The following is a 26474-nucleotide window of genomic DNA, read 5'->3' as shown; positions in this document are numbered from 1 at the left end:
TCACACAGTTTTGGTGCAAAGAAGGACAAATGAGGCTCTAGCCCCCTACCTACATTGTGGGAGGCACCCTAATTGAGGGGTATACCTTATTTATGTGTAACATTACTTCAATATGTGTTGCTATATATACACAGATGTATCCCAATCTATATATATTTCAGTGGTTTGACTGAAAATGTGACTCTCTCAGCACCCACAGCCCAGACTTTTAGCAAGGGTGGATTTTGTGTTCTGGGAATGTCCTGTGTTTATCATAATGTGATCACAGTCCACAGGAGCCGTATGTGGAATATTGGGTCCACGTTGGATCGGGTCACCTCTCTACGTTAGCTTCTGGACCCATGATTGGTAACCTTAGCACTGCAGATGTATGGTGAAGGCTAATGGAGGAAAATGTATAGGATATTTACACCTCAAAAAAATCTGTGCTGCCAAGGTTAGCTGTCACTGTCCTGTGCGTTTAGAAAGCAGATGCCATGTGCATATTTTCACCAGAGAGGCAATTTTGTAATCTTATCATACAAAGCTTTATTGAAAATAATTTACCCTTAGCTGTTACAAAGAATGCACTAAATGCAAATTAGGTTGGCCAGATGCCAAAGAACTCTCAAGAGGTTTTTTGTTAGAAAGCTAATTAAAGGCTACAGATGTAAATATTGCTTGTTTTGTGTCCCTAATAAAATGACAAATGCTCCAAAGACAGGTCACTAAATGAATAAACCATGCGTTTAGGTCACCGCAAAATGAACGATGAATGAACAAGTTCAAACATTGTCGTTTAAATAGCGGGTTCTAAACAATATGTGAATCAATTACTACATGTTCAGAAACAAAAAGAGACTGCAGTGGAGAAGTGATTATGCAAAGAGTCTAAACTCCAGGAATATTAATTTATGGATCACAAGGGAAAGCCAACTCAAACTATAAACTCTGCTTTTAGGGTTACTTAAAGCAAAAAAATAAAAAAAATAGTTACATTAATTGAAATAATTGAAATGCAGAGCAAACACATTTTAGGTTTTTTTTGGACTTAGACTTCAGCTTTAGTAAAAAAGAGAAGTCCAGTATTCCCCAATTATTAATACAATCTTCGGCAGCTGATCTTTATTCCCCCAGCTTGATAACTTCAGGATTCCCCTCCCTGCCACCCCAATCACAAACAAGAGGCATGGCTCCACTCTGGAGGTTCTACAATGTATAAGTGTACAGTCCATCAAGGAGTCAAGAGTTAGACAAAGATTAGCTCATTAAAGTCCAACCACCAGCAATGGTAATTCAGAAGGTCAAAATGACCCAAAATGCCTCAAAAAGAATAATAAGGAAAAAAAGTACTTTGAGCAGTCCAACAAAATAAAAATGGCAAATTAATCATTAATACCTTTGCTAAGCTATCTGCTAGTGCTACAAGCATTCAGAAGGAGTTAGCCAAAATACATAATTATCTGTATCCAAAATGCTGCCCCATAAGGGTAACCATATTCAGGGATGGTATTATGCTATTCTAAGAACTGCAGGCTCTGTACATGGTATAGCTATTTAAGCCACCTCCTAGGTCACTTTCTTCACAGGAATCCATCACTGTAATCTCAATAGGCAATAAGTGATCCGCTAGGATATTCTTTAAGACAATTGGAGCCCAGATTGCCTATCTAGACATTCTGTAACGCTCGGATCTCCTGGTTGGAAAACCGTCTTTCAATATTTGACCAGCAGAGAGTAAAATGCATCTGTCCAATATGTACCAACTCTTTATAACCTTCACAATATGGACTTCGGAATAAATGTTAAACTGATTTTGCTCACTGCTTGTATCCTGTAAAGACTACCCCACAGGGTAAATGCGAAATCCCAGTAGGAATTTGTATCTGTACACGAGGAATGTTCGCAAAACTACTTGCATATTGTACCTCTCTGGGATATCAAAATCTATTTTGTAATGTACTAAGGATACCATTCTAAAAAATAAAACTAATTGTGCACTGTAGCTTAATTCGTTCTCTGTATGGTACATTATCTGTATCCACAGTTAGCTGTATCGATATAAATTGTCATTTGTATTAAACCCAGAAATATTTTCCAATTATGTGGAACATGCAGTTGTGAGAACTGTTTTACTTTTTTCAGTTTATACTGCAAAGATTTCCTTTTTCTCTTTGTAGCTCTGCAAGCAGCCAGTGTATTTTACCAAACAAAACGTATTAACAAACATGTTCCGGAGAATAAATGGATACAATAAAAAAAGAAATAATCTGATGAGAAATAGCTGCTTCGTTGTTAACCCTCACACAACCTGCAATTAAGTGGGCCTGGAGGAGTACCGTTTCCTTTAAAGGGACACTATAGTCACCTGAACAACTTTAGCTTAATGAAGCAGTTTTGGTGTATAGAACATGCCCCTGCAGCCTCACTGCTCAATCCTCTGCCATTTAGGAGTTAAATCCCTTTGTTTATGAACCCTAGTCACACCTCCCTGCATGTGACTTGCACAGCCTTCCATAAACACTTCCTGTAAAGAGAGCCCTATGTAGGCTTTCTTTATTGCAAGTTCTGTTTAATTAAGATTTTCTTATCCCCTGCTATGTTAATAGCTTGCTAGACCCTGCAAGAGCCTCCTGTATGTGATTAAAGTTCAATTTAGAGATTGAGATACAATTATTTAAGGTAAATTACATCTGTTTGAAAGTGAAACCAGTTGTTTTTTTCATGCAGGCTCTGTCAGTCATAGCCAAGGGAGGTGTGGCTAGGGCTGCATAAACAGAAACAAAGTGATTTAACTCCTCAATGACAGTGAATTGAGCAGTGAAATTGCAGGGGAAAGATCTATACACTAAAACTGCTTTATTTAGCTAAAGTAATTTAGGGGACTATAGTGTTTTTAACTAATTGGTTTAGATTTATTACTTTTTCCTGCAAAAAGTACGTGAATCTATTTTACAAATATGGCTAGGGTTACAGCAGATCGGAGTGAATCCTGCAGAAGTTCAATGTCCAATAAATATATCAATGCTATATATCTTTACAGTTTTATTTGCCAAATTGGGGATTGTACTGAATCAGCAATGAAACTTCAAATTCTAGGGGGAAATTATCCAACAACAACTCTAAACTTAACTGAGTTAGAGAATTTTTCAAGTGTTTCTGTTTTGTTACCGGTTTAATTTAATAACCAAGTAACCAAGACTCATTGCAGCTGAATGACATCCAATTTCTTGTTTGATATGTAATGCCCAATAGATTAGCCTTTCATACATCCCTGTATTTGTTGTTGATCCAAAAGCAGGTGGTAATCCCAATTTTAAAGGGATTTCTAATTGTGCCACAAAACGTATGGACTAATATGGATATCTGGTTTCTCTGCAGATAAACTAAATAATAATATTAATAATGATAATAAAGTTCTGAAGGTTCTACTTTGCCAACAAACCACACCAGATGTTAGAACCAGATGTTTTAAATATATCCCTGTCTTGAAAACTTGTTCATACTGTAAATGACCCTATCCTTTGCTGCATGTAAGACTTTCTAGCTAAAGGGTTACTCCAAGAACTATAACCACTTCAGTTATTTAAAATGGTCATGGTGAATGCATTCTTTATGTACAGCGTTTTGCTTACAAACACAAAAACAATAATTTGAGTTTATCCCCAGTGCTGCCAAAAGTGTAACTCCAATGTAAACCACGTCATTGGGGTGGAGAACAAGAGTTCCGGGCTGGCTGATGGGAATTCTAAGAATATTCCTATGGACCGCATTGCATTCATTGGCTGAATGGCTGGCAGGCTCAAATTCCAGCTTCTGCAGCTCTGCAGAAACCCGTTGTTATCACTGGCCATAGGAGAACAGTCGCAATTTGTGTTGACCCATGTTAGAGAGCAAACTGTTGCAAAGCAGTTTGATCTCATTAGCAGAAATTGGGGACCTGTTACTCCTGGCATCATGACCAATACCGCGGGCTGTAGGGGTTATGATACTTGGAGTAACACTTAAAATGTTTAACCAGTTACCTGCTGTGTGGGTTTGCTATTTCACGTAGACTTTGTGCTGTATAGAGGCATGTAGAACCTAATGGAGACCTTGTTCTGTTAAAGCACCCTGGGAAAGCTGTAGTCAGGACTCCGGTAAAACATCCAACCTTTGCTTGATTAGTGAATATATTTGTGCTGGTTATTGTGGTTTCTTATAGGCATTGATTATATAAGAAAATCTTAAAGGGTGAGCTCAGCAGCCAGGTTTAATACTGTCCTCATGAGTTGGCGACTTTTGAGTTGCGTTCTACGCAGGATCTCTCACAAATTGCTGCAATCTGTCTTTCTGTCTGGAAACCCTGCAATGTTCATAATTCTCTTTGTGTTTGTCAAGTTGACATAGAGGAAAAGAATATCTGAATATACATGCTGTTTTGTATGAGCTGCAAACGAATCCGTGTGTTCCTAAAGAAAAATAGGAAACTGGTCTTTCACCCAAAAGAACAAAGCTTGTCTGATATATTCTACGAGCTGCCATGGAGTGACACCATGCACATAGATTTTGTTAGTTACTATATTAACTGCTTAGAACTCTAGATCTATGATGAAGTCGGAAGGCTGTTTCATGCATACGTTCTTCACACGTGACAGGCTGTAAAGGGCTCAGGTTTTGTGATTATTAATTACTTTTTCAGTTGGTTTTATGTTTTTTTTACTTGACAGCTTGGTATATCATTCAGCTGCCAGTCCATCCATGTAGGTTAGTGCAGTGGTTCCCAAACATTTTAGGCTCAAGGCGCCAAATGTAAATGGTTACTCTAAGAACTATAACCACTTCAGTTATTTGAAACGGTCATGGTGAATGGAGAACATCTGGTGTGGTTCGTTGGCAAATGTACATCTACATGTAAATGCTTGGTTGTAATGTTTGCATTTACATGTGGATGTATATTTGTGTGTAGTGTTGATGTACAAAGCTCTAACACTATAATGTCCCTCTCCTCCCTCCCTCCACCCCCTTCAAGCGCATTGTGCACATCAGGCCTTCTTCACAGGAAAGCATTGAATCAATGCTTTGCTGTGGGGGATTTAAAGAAGCTGGACACCTTCATGCAAAGTGTAAGAACGTCTAGCGTCCGTTCACGGAGTTAAACTCCATGAAACTACCAGACAGTTACTAGAGGTGCTTCCTGCTGACAGCCTGTAAAAGCAGTGTTAAAGGGATACTAGAGTGTTGGGAATACAAACGTGAAACCCCCCACCCCCTCCCATAATGCGCATGTGCGGCGAGCAATACATGTGCATTAGGCCCTCCCTATAGGAAAGCATTGAATCAATGCTTTCCTTAGGGTTATTTCTCTGAGTGTGAGGACGTCCTGCGTCAGGCGACCAAAAGTCTCCAAGCAAGCATGACTAAGGGCAAAAAGGGACAGTGTACCCAGACCACCTAAATGAGCTGAGGTGGTCGTGGTGCCTATAGTGTTCCTTTACCTTGCAATACAAATCAACATTGCAGTTTCTCTACCACTGCGCTATTTTACATTGCATGGCTAAGGGAACACGGACACTGCACCCAGACCACGCTGCCTATAGTGTCCATTTAATATAATTTACTGGGGGAAACATATGAGGCTCTATCTGCAGAATGAGTATTGCACCTCTTTTACCCATTTCCGAGTACTACAAATAGACATTTTCATCAGTGTTCATAAAAGTAATCTGTATCTTGAATCACAGATTGCCTTGCAGGTTTCTTGTGTTTTGAAAGGAAAACTGGTTATAATTTCCTGTGTACGTAGCCTGTTCTTTTATTTAATTCCATTGACAGACGAGGCTTTGACCTCTAATGACTTCTCACCAGATTCTCTCAAAGATTTCCTCTGTGATGATATTAATTCAAAGAAACATTTGCATTGCCATACAGGACTGATGAAAAAAATTAACATGTGGATGTTTAGTAGCATATTAAGGTAAATTTTGTAGATTCCTGCAACACAGGGTTTGTGAGAATTTGTAGTTTTACATGCAGGTGTCAGAATCCCGGCTGTAATACTGTGTCCTGATGCTTTACCATGCTACCTGTCGTGTGATATTGTCCTGTTCCGTGTGCTTGTTCGGATGTAGCAGGGCTCTTGCTAGTTTTTGTTTAACTGATGGTGAGAATAGTCGGCCAGGATTAAGGGTTCTCTATACTTTTGTTTGCCATGTTAGCATAGTGTTGTGTTTCAAACACGAGGCATTTCTGAGATTTTTAAGAACACCAAAGTGCCGAGCTGTAGAGTGTAAGTCCACATGCTCGTTACATAATGAAGGTATTTTCTTCAAGAAGCTTTCTTTGTAGCAAACTATTCATTCAGGTCTATTTACGAAACACAGAATTTTGTCTGGATTTACAAATGTTGGTTAAGTTGGCCAAATGTTGACAGCATTGGCAATTTTAATATTTACTAAAACCTTATTCCAGTTGGCATTTTGTAAAATCCGACTTAATCTGAACAATCACCGAATGCATTTGGTGTTTATGATATCAATGCTTTTCACATCCGAATCATATATAAACTATAGGATCTTGCCATTTACAAAGCTCAGTATTGAAAGAAAGTTGGGACCAAATACATCTGATAGGATGCTGCTAATTATTGTTCACTTGCTTTTTGCAAGCCAATAATGATAGTCAGTACTGTTTGGGTTAAATGATATGGCTGTTGGCCAGTGCTTACTAGCCAGCTGCCAGATTAAAAAGGATAAAAATACAATTGAAAAATCGATTGGAGTCAGTATGCCCCCATTTTACTGTAAGGAATGTTAAATACACCCCTTATGCCCCCACTTGCGATATTGTGGGCAAGGGTCATGTCTATAGAGTACTTTTAGATGACTGTCTACTATAGAGTACTTTTAGATGACTGTCTACTATAGAGTACTTTTAGATGACTGTCTACTATAGAGTACTTCCACATGACTGTCTACTATAGAGTACTTCCACATGACTGTCTACTATAGAGTACTTGTAGATGTCTGTGTACCATAGAGAACCTCCAGATGACTGTGTTTTATAGGGTACTTCTAGATGACTGCTTACCGGCGCTCCGCTTCGGGAGGACTGCCTCACAGCCCAGACAGCCCCACCACGGCAAAAGAAGCCCCCGGGGGCCATGTGATCACTCTCAAAGAGCGATCACATGGCCCCCTATAGCTGGCTGTGGATCTGCCAGCAGGGGGACTGTCTAAAATGTCACAGTCCCCCTGCTGGTGGGATCTGTAAAAAACAAAATATTAGACATGTGTAAAATTAAAATAAATATATATATATATATATATATATATATTTAACGTCATACATAGTGTATTTTAATACTAATATAAGTACATATATTAGTATTACAAACACTTAGAATGACGTTACATATATATATAATATATATATATATACACATATATTTTATATATATATATATATATATATATATAAAAATACGTATAATTACAATAATAAAAAATAAAATAATAAAATTAATAAATAAAATATTGAAACAAAATGTAATATAAATTATATATGCATATGTAATTTCATTCTAACTGTATTTTGTTATTAATATATATATATATATATATATTGGTAACAAAATACACTTAGAATGACATTCTATATATATATATCTATATATAAAATGCAAATATAAATATATATATATATATATATAGATGATTACATATAATTACATAAAAGATTACATTAGTATACACGTAGAATTTAAATACCTATAAATGCATATATATTAAAATTCTACGTGTATATTTAAGTAATCTTTTAACATAATTAGGTGATTTGATTAATTAAAAATTGATTGACATACCTGACAACACAGGGAGAAAGTGCAGAGAATTTAATTCGCAAGTACTATATTTGACCCTGTAACTCTCCAAGACACCATAAAACCTGTACATGGGGGGTACTGTTTTACTTCGCTGAACTCAAATATTAGTGTTTCATACTGGTAAATTGTATTACAACGATGATATTTTAAGTAAAAGTTTTTTGCATTTTTTTTACAAACGGCACTTTTATGGACTATATGGTTGTTGTAATATGTTTTACTGTTTTAAAACACTAATATTTGTGTTTAGTGAAGTCTCCCGAGAATAACAGTACCCCCCATGTACAGGTTTTATGGTGTTTTGGAAAGTTAGAGAGTCACATATAAGGCTTGCATTTCATTTTTGTGACATTGAAATTTGCCAGATTGGTTATGTTGCCTTTGAGAGCGTATGGTAGCCCAGGAATGAGAATTACCCCCATGATGGCATACCATTTGCAAAAGTAGACAACCCAAGGTATTGCAAGTGGGGTATGTCCAGTCTTTCTTAGTAGCCACTTAGTCACAAACACTGGGCAAATATTTGTTTTTTGCTTTTTTAACACAAAAACAAATATAAACGCTAACTTTGGCCAGTGTTTGTGACTAAGTGGCTACTAAAAAAGACTAAACATACCCCACTTTCAATACCTTTGGTTGTCTACTTTTTCAAATGGTATGCCATTATGGGGGTAATTCTCATTCCTGGGCTACCACACCGTCTCAAAGGTAACATTACCAATCTGGCAAATTTCTATTTGAAAATGGAACTTTCTATATTTGACCCTGTAACTTTCCAAAACACCATAAAATCTGTTAATGGGGGGTACTGTTGTACTCGTGAGACATCGCTGATTACAAATATGTGCATTTTTGTGCAGTAAAACCTAACAGTATTATGACATTCACAGCTAAAATGTCAGACTGAAATACAAATTTTTAAAAAAAATCTTATTTTCTCACATTTTTTTTAATTTTATTCATAATGAATTATGTTTCATATATGAATAGTTAATGATAAATTAAAGCCCTGTTTCTCCTGAACAAAATGATATATAATAAGTGTGGGTGCATATAATATGAAAGAGGGGAACTACGGGTGAACAGACATATAGCGCAAATTCCAGTTTTTCTTTACGTTTTGTTTTGGTCAGAACGTGCACTATTGACTCTGTCCTGAGATAATCATTGGCCCTGAGAGAACATAGTAAGTGGAGGATAGAAACAGTGGGGTAAAGTGCTGAGTTCTGAAAATTAACACAAAGTTATAAAAGTGAGGTAATCTTAAAGGGACACTATAGTCACCAAAACAACTTTAGCCTAATGAAGCAGTTTTTGTGTATGTATCACTGACTTTAGACGTTTTTCTCTTCTGCTCTGTAAATTGAACTTTAATCATACAAAATCAGTGACAGGACCTTCCTCATCTAAATGGGCACTCTCTGCACCATGATCATTTCGTTAAATAGTTCTAGTGAAAGAAGTCTTTGGGTGTTGCTCAACCCCTTAGCCATTTGAATAATAATGTAGAAGATCTACTTACACATTATCCATCCAAATCTGTTCATATTATATTGCAGTCCGTGCCCTGACGCAGCAGGAAAAAAATATTATAATCTTATATCTGTTTTAGTATTTTTTCTCATGTCCTAAAACTATTTTATTTTATTCTATCAAGAGCAGTATTTTTAGGTAGGATTTACTCTCTTTAATGTAATCAGTACTATGCAATGTAATCCTACGTCTTGGCTTTCTCTTTTTGCTTGGATGTCAAATACTATCACTCCAGTTAGCGAGGAGAGCGTAATAGATTAACACCTGGTATTCCGAATGATCCTCATCTCTGAATGAAAGCATTTTGTATTAGAATAGCTATTATTTTTTTTTCTTGTATAAATAAACTCCAATAACCGCAGCAGTTTCATTCGTAAACATCAATGAGCTCATCCCCATTGCAGGCCGGGAATTGAATTTTAAAAATGTTTAATATGTGCTTTTAATGCATTACTTCCACTAGCTAAAAACATTGTATCGTTTTATCTGTCTACCTTTTCAGGATAACGTTTTGAATATAATAAGCCAGATCATGGAGGAATGTATTCAACACGAGCGCGCAAACAGAGATTTTTGTGTAAAGTTTCCAGAAGAGATTCGGCATGATAACCTCGCGGGACAGCTCTGGTTTGGAGCGGAGGTAAGGCACGCAATTAAAATATTTCACTCCGCGTTCCGTCTTCACATGGATCCCATCTATTTTATCCCAATTTTATCTCTGCTGTGAATACTGCCTTGCATAATGTTTATCTGATTGCTTTCACCTTTCTTTATGACAATATATATCATGCTGCTCTACACTTTTATTTTTGTATGCTGCCATTTTTTTTGCTGATTAAAATAGGTGAATGCTGATGAGAAGGAAATAAATAGAAATTGAATTATCACTATGGCCTTATACAGAGTAGAAATAATAATGCAGTCTGTCGCTATGGAGCAGTTCCCCCTCATTTTAGAAAAGTGTTATACAAGATTATAGAGGATTGTGAAAGTTGTCCTGTAGTTGTGGCCATGAGTTTATTCTATCCATCCCGGTGGTTTATCACCTCTTTCGAAAGCCGTTTTCTGGAAGAAATTATATACTGTAATTACAAATGGAGGAGCTCGCAAACTGGAAGTGGCAGAAGCAAAAAACCTTCTTTGGGCTCTAGTTCATTTTTGCCTGGGGACTTTAACTTGTGGCTTGGTGAATAGTGTCGGGAGCAAGGGTTTGGCTCTGTTTGCAATGGAAATAAACTGTACAAAAATATGGTTTGCATCTTTCTCAAAAGGGAACAAATGTTCTCAGTGAGCAGTTCAGAGGTTTTGCTAGGATGTATTTAATCGGGGGGGGGGGGAGGTGGGGGACAAAATGGTGATTAAACATCAATCCTATACGCCTCCCCCCCCCCTCAAAACAAGGACAGAAGGTGCCTGTAGCAAGTGTGTTAAAAAAAATTATAAGCTTAGTCATGTCTACAAATGCTCGCAGTTTAGGGAATAAGATCCATGAACTTGTGGCAATAATGGCAACTGATAATGTAGATTTAATCGCTGTTACTGAGATATGGTATAATGAGAAAAATGACTGGGACATAGCAGTACCAGGGTCAGTGGTATGTACGCCAGTGTGGCCACCTCAGGGCCCCCCAAGGCTGGCCCTGGTGTCACCCCTGAACGCTCTCTGCCCAGCTCCCTCGCGTACACCGCACTGGAGCCGGAATATGACGTCATACTCCGACTCCGGCATCAGTAAGCGGCGCGAGGGAGCTGAACAGGAGGATCTGAGTGCTCCCTCGCGTGCCAGCAGGACCGGCCGCCCAGCAACACCACTGAACACCAGGAAATCCCCTCAGCACTCCCAAAGGTAGGGAGGCTGGGGTATCACATTTTTTTTTAAAACATGTGTATGTGTGTTAGTGTTAGATTTTGTGTCAGTGTGTGTGTTACTGTGTGTGTGTCAGTGAGTGTTACTGTGTTTGTTACTGAGTGTGTTAGTTTGTGTGTGTCTGTTAGTGAGTCTGTTTGATGTCTGTTGGTCAGTGAGTTTGTTTTGTAAGTCCGTGTGTATGTGTGTCTCTGTCAGTGAGTGTGTATGTATGTATGTCGCTTAGTGTGTGTCTCTGTTAGCTAGTGTGTATGCGTTCGTGAGAGTGTGTGTGTTTAAATGTGCATGCGCATTCCTATGGACGTCCAGCGTCTTATCACTGTGATTTTCACAGTGAGAATCACGGAAGCACCTGTAGCGGCTGTCAGGAAGACAGCCACGAGAGGCTGGATTAACCCTGAGTGAAACATTGCAGTTTCTCTGAAACTATGTTTTCAGCTGCAAGGTTAAAACTAGAGGGACCTGGCTCCCAGACCACTTCATTGAGCTGATGTTATCTGGGTGTCTGTAGTGGTCCTTTAAGTGTGTGTGTATCTGCATGCACTGGAGTACATACCGTGGTTGCAGGGGTCGCAGCCCTGCGACCAGGTGCCCGCCGCCATGTGTTGCGGTCCCGGCCTGCGCAGAGTAAGCGCGGAGGGGGAAGGGGGGCCACAGATCAATTTTTGCACCGGGCCCTATGGGTTGTGTGTACGCCACTGGCCAGGGTACTCTTTATATAGAAAAGACAGGGAAAGCAAGAAAGGGGGAGGAGTGGCCCTGTATATGAAGGATAGCATACAATCTAGCCTAATAAATGTTAGTGAGGCGTACATTGAGTCAGTTTGGGTTATGTTAGAATTTGGTAATCACACAGTAACTCGTGTAGGTGTGATTTATAGGCCCCAGGACTAATGGAAGAGTTAGATAATCTACTAGTTGAGGAAATCGCTAAAATGACAATGAAGGGGGAGTTATCATCATGGGTGACTTTATTCTTCCATATGTGAACTGGAAAACCAAAATAGCTGCTTGTGCCAGGAGCACACATATTCTAAACTCCCTACTGGGATTGTCTCTACTGGGATTGTCTCTACTGGGATTGTCTCTACCGGGATTGTCTCTACCGGGATTGTCTCTACCGGGATTGTCTCTAAAACTAGTCGTTGAGGAGCCAACTCGTAAAGATTTAGTGTTAACAAATGGAGATTTGGTATCAGATATTACTGTAGGTGAAAGTTTAGGATCCAGTGATCAACAGTCAGTGTGGTTTAATATAAGAACAGTGACTGAGTCACACCACACAAAAACAAAAGTTTTAGACTTTAGAAAAACAGACTTTTCTAAAATTATAATATGTGTAAAGTAGTCCCTATGAGACAGGAGCAATTTAAATGGAGTCCAAGAAAAATTGGATTATTTAAAAGTTGAACTGATAAAGGCAACAGAAAATTGCATTAGGCTTGTCAGTAAAAGCAAAAAATTAAAAAAAAAACACTGTGGAACTCTGCAGATGTGGATAAAATAGTAAAACAAAACTAAAAGTTAGTATTTAGTAATTATAAAAACAAAACAAAAAAAAAAAACAGTGAGGAAGACAGAATGATCTATAAGATTAGGCAGAAAGAGGCTAAGCAAGTTATAAGAGCTTCTAAATCACACACAGAAGAGAAAATAGCACAGTCGGTAGAAAAGGGGATAAAACCTTTTTTAGATACATAAATGAGAATAGGAAAGTAAAACAATGATTAGTTAGATTAAAAACAAAAGAAGGCAGGTATGTAGAAGAGGATAAAGGTCTAGCTGACTGCCTCAATGAATATTTTTGTTCTGTATTTACAGATGAAAATTAAGGAAAAGGGCCTCAGTTAGGAAAAAGGATAAATGAGTTATTTATTACACGTGAGTTTACAGAGGAAGAGGTTCTATTTCAACTGTCAAAAGTAAAGACAAATAGGTCAATGGGACCTGATGGAATACACCCAAAGTTATTAAAAGAGCTTAGTTGTGTACTAGCAAATCATTAATTTATTTAACCAATCATTGATAACAGGAGTAGTCCCACAAGATTGGAAGTTAGCGAATGTTGTGCCTATTCACAAGAAAGGTAGTAGGGAGGAGAGAGGCAACTATAGGCCAGTAAGCCTTACTTCAGTAGTGGGGAAAGTAATGGAAACCATGTTAAAGGATAGGATTGTTGAACATCTAAAAGCAGATGGATTTCAAGATCAGAGACAACATGAGTTTACTTCAGGGAGATCATTTCAAACTAATCGGATTTTTTTTGATTGGGTAACTGAAATAATAGATCAGGGTGGTGCAGTAGACATTACTTACCTAGATTTCAGTAAGGCTTTTGACACTGTTGCACATAGAAGGTTTATGAATAAACTGCAATCTTAACCCCTTAAGGACCAAACTTCTGGAATAAAAGGGAATCATGACATGTCACACATGTCATGTGTCCTTAAGGGGTTAAAAGTTTGGATTACAATATTGTTGAATTGGTAAGGCAGTGGCTGAGTGACAGGCAACAGAGGGTTGTAGACAATGGAGTATATCTGAAACATGGTCTTGTCACCAGTGAGGTACCTCAGGGATCTGTACTTGGACCCATTCTCTTTAATATTTTTATTAGTGATATTGCAGAAGGTCTTGATGGTAAGGAATGTCTTTTTGCTGATGATACTAAGATATGTAACAGGGTTGATGTTCCAGGAGGGGTAAGTCAAATGGCAAATGATTTAGGTAAACAAGAAAAATGGTCAGAGTTGTGGCAACTGACATTTAATGTGGATAAGTGCAAGATAATGCATCTTGGACATAAAAACCCAAGGGCAGAGTACAGAATATTTGATAGAGCCCTAAGCTCAACTTCTGAGGAAAGGGATTTAGGGGTAATTATTTCTGATGACTTAATGGTAGACAGACTATGTGATAATAGAGCTGCAGGAAATGCTAGCATTATGCTTGGTTGTATAGGGAGAGGTATTAGCAGTAGAAAGAGGGAAGTGATCATGCCATTGTATAGAACACTCACTTGGAGTATTGTATGCAGTACTGGAGACCGTATCTCCAGAAGGATATTGATACTTTTAGAGAGCTTTCAGAGAAGGGCTACTAAACTGGTTTTATTAACATGTATTGCAGGATAAAACTTACAAGGAAAGGTTAAAGGATCTTAACATGTATAGCTTGGAGGAAAGACGAGACAGGGGGGATAGGATAGAAACATTTAAATACATAAAGGGAATCAACACAGTAAAGGAGGAGACTATATATAAAAGAAGAAAAACTTCCACTACAAGAGGACATAGTCTTAAATTAGAGGGTCAAAGGTTTAAAAGTAATCTCAGGAAGTATTACTTAACGGAGAGGGTAGTGGATGCATTGAATAGCCTTTCAAGTATTGGTGGTAAAGGTTAACACAGTAAAGGATTTTAAGCATGCGTAGGATAGGCATAAGGCTATCCTAACTATACGATAAGGCCAGGGACTAATGAAAATATTTAGAAAATTGGTCAGGCTAGATGGCTGAATGGTTCTTATCTGCCATCACATTCTATGTCTACCCTAAAACCTGTACATGGGGGGTACTATTTTACTCGGGAGACTTTGCTAAACAAAAATATTAGTGTTTCAAAACAGTATAACATATCACAGCGATGATATTGTCAGTGAAAGTGAAGTTTTTTGCATTTTTCACACACAAATGGCACTTTCACTGATGATATAATTGTTGTGATATGTTTTACTGTTTTAAAACACTAATATTTGTGTTAAACGAAGTCTCCTGAGTATAACAGTGCCCCCCATGTCCAGGTTTTATAGTGTTTTTGAAAGTTACAGGGTCAAATATAAGGCTTGATTTTTTTTTTTTAAATTTGCCAGGTTGGTTATGTTGCCTTTGAGAGTGTATGGTAGCCCAGGAATGAGAATCACCCCCATGATGGCATACCATTTGCAAAAGAAGACAACCCAAGGTTTTGCAAATGGGGGTATGTTCAGTCTTTTAGTAGCCACTTAGTCACAAACACTGGCCAAAGATAGCGTTCATAATGTTTTTTTGCATTTTTAACACAAAAACAAATATAAATGCTAACTTTGGACAGTGTTTGTGACTAAGTAGCTACTAAAAAAAGACTGGACATATCCCATATTGAATGCCCTGGGTTGTCCATTTTAAAAAATATGTTCATGTGAGGTGTGATTCAGAAATTTATGACAGATAACAGTGTTACAATGTCACTATTGATAAGTTTAAAAAATATATATTTTGAAAAGTAATTTCCTACTTGTACTTATAGCCCTATAACTTGCAAACAAAAGCATGTAAACACTGGGTGTTTTTAAACTCAGGACGAAATTTTTAAACTATTTAGAAGTTTTTTTCATTAGCTTCTGTAGATAAGTTAAAGATTTTTCAAATAAAAGTAAAAAAAAAACATAATTTTAAAAAAAAAAGTTTACCATATTTTTATTTTATTTTTTCAAGCAAATTGTATGACTTGATACAAATAATGGTATGTAAAGAAAGCCCTTCTTGTCCTGAAAAACAATATATAATTTGTATGGGAACAGTAAATATGAGAGTGGAAAATTACAGCTTATTATCAGTTGATACAGACTATACAGTAGGCAGCAGAGTCACGATAGGGTCCTCTATAAAGATTGGTTCTGGGGGCATTATGTTGGTTTCCATGGCAACTGCTCAGCACATATAACTTTGCCCCGCGTGTATTCTTTGTGGAAGTGAGCCCCATGAAAGTGTGTCCTTTGGAGTGGTAATTACTATCAATTATTTGAAACCTGGTTAGTGTGGTTGAGATATAGGATAAAGGAAGCAAGTAATTATTGTGTTACAGACGCTGTTCTAGGGTATGTGTTATGGGATATGGTTAAGTTATAATAATTATAAATGCAGAACCTTTTTGGGAAAAGCTACTAAAAATAGGCAGTCAGAAGGGACAGTAATTATTCCACTTTAAATGGTTACATCCAGAATTACTCTCATGGCCTCCATTGTCCTTTTTTAAAAATGTTTTTTACAGTTTTTGTTGTTGTTGTTTTTGTATCTTTTAATTGTTTAGCTTGAATAGAACTACATAATCCAATTCTGTGGTTCAGAGTTGTATAAAGAAAAGCTTAAAATGGAAACCATCTGAGAATATTTGATATTTCCAGATCTTGCATATGATGTCTGGATTTATGAACACATACTTGATCTCGATAACTTGTATGGCTTTTGTTATGATGTGCTTCTGACCAAAGAGGATGTAGATAGCTGCCCCAAAAGAGTAAGCCAAATTATGTACTGAAGAGTTTCATTTACATGCACAGTTGTAATCAAAATTATACATCAAATGGTGCCTTTAGGAACATTCAGTGTCTTCACTATCTTTTTGTATCCTGTTCCTTGTTTGTGAAGGGTGATGATCTTTTCTCTTAATTTTGTGGACCGTTCTTTTGACTTAGCCATATTTCTAACATGCAGTCAAATGTGACACTCAACAAACCATTAGGCGGTTCAGTTATTTCACGTGTTCCAACTCAAGCACAACTGGTGCAACTAATGAAGTCCTTGATTAGTTGCATCAGGTGTGCTTGAGACAAAACATGTTTTGCATATTTGTGCTGCTAGGAGGGATTCTATTCAGGGGGATGAATAATTTTGAAACCGGAGAAGTCATTTTAAGTTGCATTTACCGTTGAATTTGGGGAAACCACTTAAATCATTCATTGTGTTGAGCTATTTCAATTGTGCTTGTTTGATTTGTTCATAGAAATCAGTCTGTAACCTTTGACAATAAACCTGATTTTCAGTGGGGGGTTGCATAGTTTTGATTACAACTGGATATGCATAGCAAAATAATAAACACTTGCTTAGCCATCAGGTAGCCTTTTGAATTCATGGATGAATTATGGCTTAATTTAATATTTTTGGATACACTTTTAAAATTATTTTTATTTTAATATATTTTCTATTTTTCTATATTTAATTTTCTATTTTAATAAATAAAATATAATAGTTACTATACTTCCTTTTAGGCCAAGTCTCAGGATTTTCAGGATGTCTGCACAGTTCAAACATGTGCATGTTTCTGTTATATAGTATGTTTTGCAGCATGCCCGTTTTAGTTGTCACAGTTCTATTTCACTAATCTCATAGACCGATTGACTGATTTTGGCATAACCGTTCTGCTTACATGCTTTACTGTCCCTTTAGGGCTAATCACTGTGTTTAAAGGACTGCAATTGTGTAGGTCTCATAGACCAAATAATTACATATTTAGCTCAGTAGTTATACAACTCACTATACTAGTTAAACTTACAATTGTCTTAGAGTTATTTGTGACAGGAAACTCCTTTTTCCCTGTAGCAGTAACCGATGCTTGCCAGCTATAGAAGATGTTTAACGTTTGGTATCGTTGTTAAGATAGCGAAGTAGCCAACAGTATATATTTTTCTTTACTTTTACTTATTTTATTTAAACCTATCTTTCTTTGAGTATTCAATGGAGATTTTCTCTCTCTCTCTTAGATTTCAGATTGGACATTACTGTTGACCTATTCAGTGCTAATACTCTAACCATTCTTTTTTCTGGCATTGCATTGTACCATAACAACATATGCTCATTGTGCTAGTCGTGGTGTAAGGATGTCTCCTGTCCTTGTGTTCTTTCACGCAGTTGCTTATGACTGCAACAAAATGTTGTGAGTACTGAACAGAGGTTTACTTTATGGATAACGGTAACCTCTTGGAATTAACAGGCTAGAATTTGTCAATGTAGAGGAATGGAGAACCCAAATATACTTTTATTCCCTTTGTTCGGCTGTCTGTACACCCCCGTTCGTTTACCGAACCCCCTCACTGTGTTGCTCCTTGTTCGCACCTTTAAAGGGACACTCCAGGCCAGGGCTGCCATCAGAAATTGTGGGGCCCCTGACAAAGCACAAGGTCTGGGCCCCCCCCCCCCCCGCCCCCTCCCTCCCGGGCCCGCCCACGCCCTACCTAGTCCGCTGACAATGATGCGGGACTGAATGTGGTGTGTATAGTGGAAGTGAATTAGAATGTGTGTAATGGATGTAGTGTTTGTGTGTATTAGATACTGTTTGTGCAGTGAATGCAGAGTGTGTGTTTGTGTAGCGGATGCAGTGTGTATAGTGAACGCAAAGTGTGTTTGAGTAGTGCATGTAGTGTGTGTACAGTGATGTAGTGTGTGTTTGTGTAGTGGATGTAGTGTTTGTATGTACTAGATGAAATGTGTTTAGTGGATGCAGTGTCTGTAGTGGATGCAGTGTGTGTATTAGACGCAGTGTCTGTGTATAGTGAATGCAGAGTGTTTCAATTTGTGGTGGATGTAGTGTGTGTACTGTGAATACAGGATGTTTGTGTAGTGGATGCTGTGTGTACAGTTAATGCAGAGTGTGTGTCAGTATAGTGAATCCAGAGTGTGTGTTAGTGTGTAATGAATGCAGAGTGTGTGTTAGTGTGTAGTGAATGCAGAGTGTGTCAATGTAATGAATGTAGTGTGTGTGTGTTAGTGCAGTGAATGCAGAGTGTGTGTTAATGTGTAGTGAATGCAGAGTGTGTGTTAATGTGTAGTGAATGCAGAGAGTGTGTTGGTGTGTAGCGGATGCAGAGTGTGTGTTAGTGTGTAGCGGATGCAGAGTGTGTGTTAGTTTGTAGCGGATGCAGTGTGTTAATGTGTAGTGAATGCAGAGGGTGTGTTAGTGTGTAGTGAATGCAGAGTGTTAATGTGTAGTGAATGCAGAGTGTTAATGTGTAGTGAATGCAGAGAGTGTTTGAGTAGTGGATGTAGTGTGTGTACAGTGATGTAGTGTGTGTTTGTGTAGTGGATGTAGTGTTTGTATGTACTAGATGAAATGTGTTTAGTGGATGCAGTGTCTGTAGTGGATGTAGTGTGTGTATTAGACGCAGTGTCTGTGTATAGTGAATGCAGAGTGTTTTAATTTGTGGTGGATGTAGTGTGTGTACTGTGAATACAAGATGTTTGTGTAGTGGATGCTGTGTGTACAGTTGATGCAGAGTGTATGTTAGTATAGTGAATGCAGAGTGTGTGCATAGTTTAGTGAATGCAGAGTGTGTGTTAGTATGTAATAAATGCAGAGTGTGTGTTAGGGTGTAGTGAATGCAGAGTGTGTCAGTGTAATGAATGTAGTGTGTGTGTTAATGTGTAGTGAATGCAGAGAGTGTGTTAATGTGTAGTGAATGCAGAGAGTGTGTTAATGTGTAGTGAATGCAGAGAGTGTGTTAATGTGTAGTGAATGCAGAGAGTGTGTTAGTGTAGTGAATGCAGAAAGTGTGTTAGTGTAGTGAATGCAGAAAGTGTGTTAGTGTAGTGAATGCAGAAAGTGTGTTAATGTGTAGTGAATGCAGAGAGTGTGTTAGTGTGTAGCGGATGCAGAGTGTGTGTCAGTATAGTGGATGCAGTGAGTGGGTTAGTGTGTAGTGTATGCAGAGTGCATGTTGTATTAGTGAATGCAGTGTGTGTATTGTATTAGTGTATGCAGTGTGTGTGTTGGTGTATGCAGTGTGTGTGTGTTGTATTAGTGTATGCAGTGTGTGTGTGTTGTATTAGTATATGCAGTGTGTGTGTGTGTTGTATTAGTGTATGCAGTGTGTGTGTGTGTGTTGTGTTAGTGTATGCAGTGTGTGTGTGTGTGTGTGTGTGTGTTGTGTCAGTGTATGCAGAGTGTGTGTTGTGTCAGTGTATGCAGAGTGTGTGTTGTGTCAGTGTATGCAGAGTGTGTGTTGTCAGTGTATGCAGAGTGTGTGTTGTCAGTGTATGCAGAGTGTGTGTTGTCAGTGTATGCAGAGTGTGTGTTGTCAGTGTATGCAGAGTGTGTGTTGTCAGTGTATGCAGAGTGTGTGTTGTCAGTGTATGCAGAGTGTGTGTTGTCAGTGTATGCAGAGTGTGTGTTGTCAGTGTATGCAGAGTGTGTGTTGTCAGTGTATGCAGAGTGTGTGTTGTCAGTGTATGCAGAGTGTGTGTTGTCAGTGTATGCAGAGTGTGTGTTGTCAGTGTATGCAGAGTGTGTGTTGTCAGTGTATGCAGAGTGTGTGTTGTCAGTGTATGCAGAGTGTGTGGTGTCAGTATATGCAGAGTGTGTGGTGTCAGTGTATGCAGAGTGTGTGTGGTGTTAGTGTATGCAGTGTGTGTTGTGTTAGTGTATGCAGTGTGTGTTGTGTTAGTGTATGCAGTGTGTGTTGTGTTAGTGTATGCAGAGTGTGTGTTGTGTTGGTGTATGCAGAGTGTGTGTTGTGTTGGTGTATGCAGAGTGTGTGTTGTGTTGGTGTATGCAGAGTGTGTGTTGTGTTGGTGTATGCAGTGTGTGTGTTGTGTTGGTGTATGCAGTGTGTGTGTTGTGTTAGTGTATGCAGTGTGTGTGTTGTGTCAGTGTATGTAATGTGTGTGTTGTGTCAGTGTATGCAGAGTGTGTATTGTGTCAGTGTATGCAGTGTGTGTTGTGTTGGTGTATGCAGAGTGTGTGTTGTGTTAGTGTATGCAGTGTGTGTGTTGTGTTAGTGTATGCAGTGTGTGTGTTGTGTCAGTGTATGTAATGTGTGTGTTGTGTCAGTGTATGTAATGTGTGTGTTGTGTCAGTGTATGTAATGTGTGTGTTGTGTCAGTGTATGTAGTGTGTGTGTTGTGTTAGTGTATGTAGTGTGTGTGTGTGTGTGTGTGTGTGTGTGTGTGTGTGTGTTGTGTTAGTGTATATAGTGTGTGTGTGTGTCAGTGTATGCAGAGTGTGTATTGTGTTAGTGTATGCCGTGTGTGTTGTGTTGGTGTATGCAGAGTGTGTGTTGTGTCAGTGTATGTAATGTGTGTGTTGTGTCAGTGTATGTAATGTGTGTGTTGTGTCAGTGTATGTAATGTGTGTGTTGTGTCAGTGTATGTAATGTGTGTGTTGTGTCAGTGTATGTAGTGTGTGTGTTGTGTCAGTGTATGTAGTGTGTGTGTGTGTGTGTTAGTGTATGTAGTGTGTGTGTGTGTGTTAGTGTATATAGTGTGTGTGTGTGTGTTGTGTTAGTGTATGTAGTGTGTGTGTGTGTCAGTGTATGTAGTGTGTGTGTGTGTTGTGTCAATGTATGTAGTGTGTGTGTGTTGTGTCAGTGTATGTAGTGTGTGTGTGTGTGTTGTGTCAGTGTATGTAGTGTGTGTGTGTGTGTTGTGTCAGTGTATGTAGTGTGTGTGTGTGTTGTGTCAGTGTATGTGTGTAAATGTGCAATCTGAGGGGGGGGGCATTTTAACATAATAAAAAAAATTACATTTAATTAAATTGTTTCTCCCCCCTCCCTGCTTACCTGTGTCTAGGGAGGGGGGAGATTCCATCCCTGGTGGTCCGGTGGCATGGTGGGGCCCCCCGGGTTCCCTGATACCGCAGAGGGGGCCCAGGCAGCACACAGCCTCTTCTCTTCGCTCTCCTCTAATAACTCTCGCGAGACCCGCGGAGCGTTGCCATGGCAATCGGGTCTCGCGAGAGTTATTAGAGGAGAGCGAAGAGAAGAGGCTGTGTGCTGCTTGGGCCCCCTCTGTGTGCTTTCCTATGGGGTCCGCTAATGCGCTTGCGCGGCATTGCCGCGCATGCGCATTAGGTCTCCTCGGCCGGCAGGCGGGATCAGACTCGCCCACCGGCCGACGTAAGCAGAAGGAGGAGCGGCGGTAGAGGAGGAAGCAGTGACGTGGGACATGTCGCTGCCTCTGGTTAAGTCACTGAAGGGGTTTTCACCCCTTCAGCAACTGGGGATTGGGGGGTGGGAGGGAGAGGGACCCTCCAGTGCCAGGAAAACGGATCGTTTTCCTGGCACTGGAGTTTCCCTTTAATCACCGACCACCCCTGGCTGTTAACCACAAATTGGTTATTAGTTTAAGTGTTTTCCTTGTGTGGCCGCTGTTCGTATAAACAAACGCACGTGTTCAAACAATAAGCAGCCATTTTGTCTCCCGAACGCAGGCAGCGGTACATAGTTGTCGACAGTGTGGAAACTGGCAAATACCTGGGAAACTGGTACTGCTGCCCATCCAACTTTCTGAACAGTTAGCAGAATAGCGTTCGGGAAGCATAAACTACCGAAAAGGGAGAGCATTCGTACCCTAACAGCCAGGGAATGGATTCATCAGTGTTCGTGTGGGAATCCCAAAAGATGACCAGTCGTTGCCTTTTCTCCTCTGGAACTGTTTTGGGGCATTACCTCGTGGCGGACGGTCAAAATTTCATTTGAATGGCGTTCCCGAACCAACAAAAGGATCTGAGTGATATTTCGGCAAAGTGTGCGCTCAGATCCAAGTTATTAGGTGATATGAGTTTCTTGGGGTTCTGAAGTTATTAAAATTATTTTTTGGGGTGCTTTAAAATATTGTATATATTTTTGTACCTAAGAGATTATTAAGTTATAGCTTTTTCTTACGCATTTATCGATCAGGCACAGATAATCCTGGGAAGAAAAGCCCTGTATTTTTGACTTAGAAACCCCATGCTAGCGGCAATGTATAAAAGCCGCGTGCGGCAGGAATAAAGGCAGGTGTACTCTCATAACTGTGTGTCGTCCAGTTGCTGGGGAGGAGGTGGACCATTTACTTGGTATTCTCTTGTTCCTGATTCTACTCTTGGTGATCCATTGGAGGAAAGTCTCTGCCAGGACTATGGCTCTGCTACAGTCCATTTTTTATGTATTTTTTTTTTTGCATTATCTTATAAAGTGTTTGTCAAGCCCAGGCTGTAACGTAGAAATGTAGACGGTGACGGCAGATAAGAGCCATTTCCAATCTTCTGAGACTACTCCCGTTAACATTGATTGGTTAGATAAATCAGTTAACGATTTTGATAGTGCACCACTTGTCATGTTTTTTTCTTTAACAAATGCCAAACAAAAAAATAAGAACCACTCACTTTTTATTTTGAGACAGTTTCAGCACGGCAAACTGATGTGGCAGCAAAGCAGAGAGATAAACTGACAGTCCTTGAAAATAGAAGTTTAGGAGATGTGTCCAGGGTTAGTCCATAAGCAATGTCCTTTATCCAGTCCAAGGTCGTTCAATAGGAGATCAAGCAGCATTGAAGGAAATTCCAAAAGCAGAGTCAAGGCCAGTCCGAATTAGTTAAAGGGACACTATAGTCACCTGAACAACTTTAGCTTAATGAAGCAGTTTTGGTGTATAGAACATGCCCCTGCAGCCTCACTGTTCAATCCCCTCTGCCATTTAGGAGTTAAATCCCTTTGTTTATGAACCCTAGTCACACCTCCCTGCATGTGACTTGCACAGCCTTCCATAAACACTTCCTGTAAAGAGAGCCCTATTTAGGCTTTCTTTATTGCAAGTTCTGTTTAATTAAGATTTTCTTATCCCCTGCTATGTTAATAGCTTGCTAGACCATGCAAGAGCCTCCTGTGTGTGATTAATGTTCAATTTAGAGATTGAGATACAATTATTTAAGGTAAATTACATCTGTTTGAAAGTGAAACCAGTTTTTTTTTTCATGCAGGCTCTGTCAATCATAGCCAGGGGAGGTGTGGCTAGGGCTGCATAAACAGAAACAAAGTGATTTAACTCCTAAATGACAGTGAATTGAGCAGTGAAATTGCAGGGGAATGATCTATACACTAAAACTGCTTTATTTAGCTAAAGTAATTTAGGTGACTATAGTGTTCCTTTAACCATGTTATCGAAGATATAGGGGTATGAAGAGGAGATTCAGAAAGGGTCCGGTGATGGAACACACGGTCTCTCTAGGATGATCCAAATGATTAGCAAGGAAGTTGATGCAATCAGTCAGATTAACACATTGGATAAGAATTAAGATTAACACATTAATTGTGCACTGAGGTGTTGAAGATTGGAGTTTAAATATCCAAGCGGTGTGTACTTTTATGCCCTCTTAAAGGGCCAGTAATAAACTAATACAATTCCTGACACCACTAAGTTCAGGCCCCATCGACTTATTTGTCTTTATTTTAGACAGCTGAAATAGAACCTCTTCCTCTGTAAACTCACATGTAACAAATTCCTAATTGGGATCCCTTCTCTTCATTTTCATCTGTAAATACTGAACAAAAATATTCATTGATGTAGTCAGCTGTACCTCTTCTGCACACCTTCCTTCTTTTGTTTTTAGTCTAAATAATCCTTGTTTTACTTTCCTTTTCTCATTTATGTATCTTCAAAATGTTTTTTTTTTTTTTTTTTACTGACTTTGCCATTTTCTCTTCTGTGTGTACTTTGGAAGCTCTTATAACTTGCTTTGCCTCTTTCTGCCTAATCTTATAGATCTGTCTCCTCACTCTGGGTAGTGTCCCCCTTAAGTGGTTTTATGTTTACCAGTAATCTGTAATCTGCATCTATGACTGTATTTGATTTCAAATTACCCTCCTGTATTACTATTGAGCATATGATATCAACCTCTCGCAAGGAGAGCTAATCAATGCATTACCATGTGCCCTCACTGCTTGGGTTCTGGCTTTATCTGCTAATTCGGTGTATTCTGGGTAATCATTTCATTTCATATTGGATTCAATTTTTTTTTTTTTTTTTTAATGTAGTTTGCATCATCGATGTTTCTTTGCAGACTGTACCCTGGTCCCTCTCTTTACCCAGCATTTCATAACTACAGTGAAACATAGAATGTGACGGCAGATAAGAACCATTCGGCACATCTAGTCTGCCCAATTTTCTAAATTCTTTCATTAGTTCCTTGTCTTATAGCTAGGATAGCCTTATGCCTATCCAACGCATGCTTAAACTCCTTCACTGTGTTAACCTCTACCACTTTGGCTGGAAGGCTATTCCATGCATCCACTACCCCCTTCCTATATTATTTTTAAATCTTTGACCCTCTAATTTAAGACTATGTCCTCTTGTTGTGGTAGGTTTTCTTTTAAATAATGTCTCCTCCTTTACTGTGTTGATTCCCTTTATGTATTTAAATGTTTCTATCATATCCCCCCTGTCTCGTCTTTCCTCCAAGCTATACATGTTAAGATCCTTTAACCTTTCCTGGTAAGTTTTTTCCTAAATCTGCAATGAGTTAAAACTCATTGGAGCTGTAGGAATGCCCCCTAAATTGGTGGCAACCACTTATCCTTCTTTGCTGTCTAAATTACTTCCAGTTTGTGGGCACACACAACTTTGGTAGCTGAATAAAAAACAGATTTTGAATTATCTGTTTGTGAAACAACTACTTTGTCCAGGAAGGTTCTGTCTGCTCCTAAACTTGAACTGATAAGCAGAACCAGCAGGATATTTTAATAGATCTTTTTTTTTTTAAATCTTTTTATTTGGTTGCATTTTTGGACACATTTTGATGTCATTTGCTAAATCTTTTATATATAATTTCAAAGAAAACCAAGTATCACAATAACGAAATTAAGGTGCTACAGGTTAAGGTGATTTTCAATGTTCTAATAGAGTGGTGTAATTTCCAGGGATGTCCTGGTTCCTCTTTAAAATGACTGTCACCCTCCCTTCACCCACCGCTCCAGAATGAGTAATTTATAAAGTTAGAATCTTTATGAAATCCTCACATCGACTGTGTTGGAATTTACGGAAATCCAGCCCAGTTAAAATCTATTCTGAGACAAAGTAGGGACTAGTAGATTTCCCTAGCTTGACAAATGGAGGTTTTCTATTTTATTTTAATTTATGACTTTTTATTTCTCCTAGTGTTTGGCTGCTGGCTCAATCATTATGAATCGGGAAATAGAAAGCATGGCTATGAGACCTCTAGCCAAAGATTTAACCAGAAGCCTTGAAGAAGTCCGAAACATAATCCGTGACCAGGCTCTCAGGGATCTCAACATGTACACGGACAAAATGAAAGAGTCCCTTAGACATTTTGATGTTCTCTTTGCAGAATTTGAACTAAGGTAAAATATAGCAAATGCTTTTTTTTTCTGTGATTCAGGGGAATCATTGTTGGTGAAAACCCTATGGCTAAAACACATCTCTATTTTCCCTCTGTCTGTCTTCTTTTCTAAGAGCTCAATATTGTTGGTGTGTCTGAGTGTAAACCAGTGCTCCCCAGCAATACTCACAGTAATGGGTCTTTAAACAATAATAAATGTGTTTATATACCAGTCTGTGTAAATAAGATGTGCTCCTCTTGTTCTAAATTACATAGTTACATAGCTGAAAAGAGACTTGCGTCCATCAAGTTCAGCCTTCCTCACATATGTTTTTGCTGTTGATCCAAAAGGAAGCAAAAAACCTAGTCTGAAGGGTTTCCAATTTTG

At 38.7% G+C, this 26474-nt stretch overlaps 1 protein-coding gene across 3 annotated transcripts in view; it reads left to right on the top strand.

The window, feature by feature from the left end:
• ZFYVE28 (zinc finger FYVE-type containing 28) overlaps positions 1-26474 on the top strand; it is a 216646-nt gene that overhangs the window by 102559 nt on the left and 87613 nt on the right. For 2 of the 3 annotated variants that reach the window (XM_063457689.1, XM_063457688.1), the window contains exons 3-4: positions 9879-10016; positions 25906-26108. In XM_063457689.1, the coding sequence (XP_063313759.1) occupies positions 9879-10016; positions 25906-26108 (341 nt within the window). Of the gene's footprint in view, positions 1-2905; positions 2965-9878; positions 10017-25905; positions 26109-26474 lie in introns of those variants that run through there. The other variant, XM_063457690.1, reaches the window with a different exon arrangement.

Source organism: Pelobates fuscus, chromosome 6 (genome assembly GCF_036172605.1).
Source record: "Pelobates fuscus isolate aPelFus1 chromosome 6, aPelFus1.pri, whole genome shotgun sequence".
Taxonomy (NCBI): domain Eukaryota; kingdom Metazoa; phylum Chordata; class Amphibia; order Anura; family Pelobatidae; genus Pelobates; species Pelobates fuscus.
This window is presented reverse-complemented; position numbering and strand designations above follow the sequence as displayed.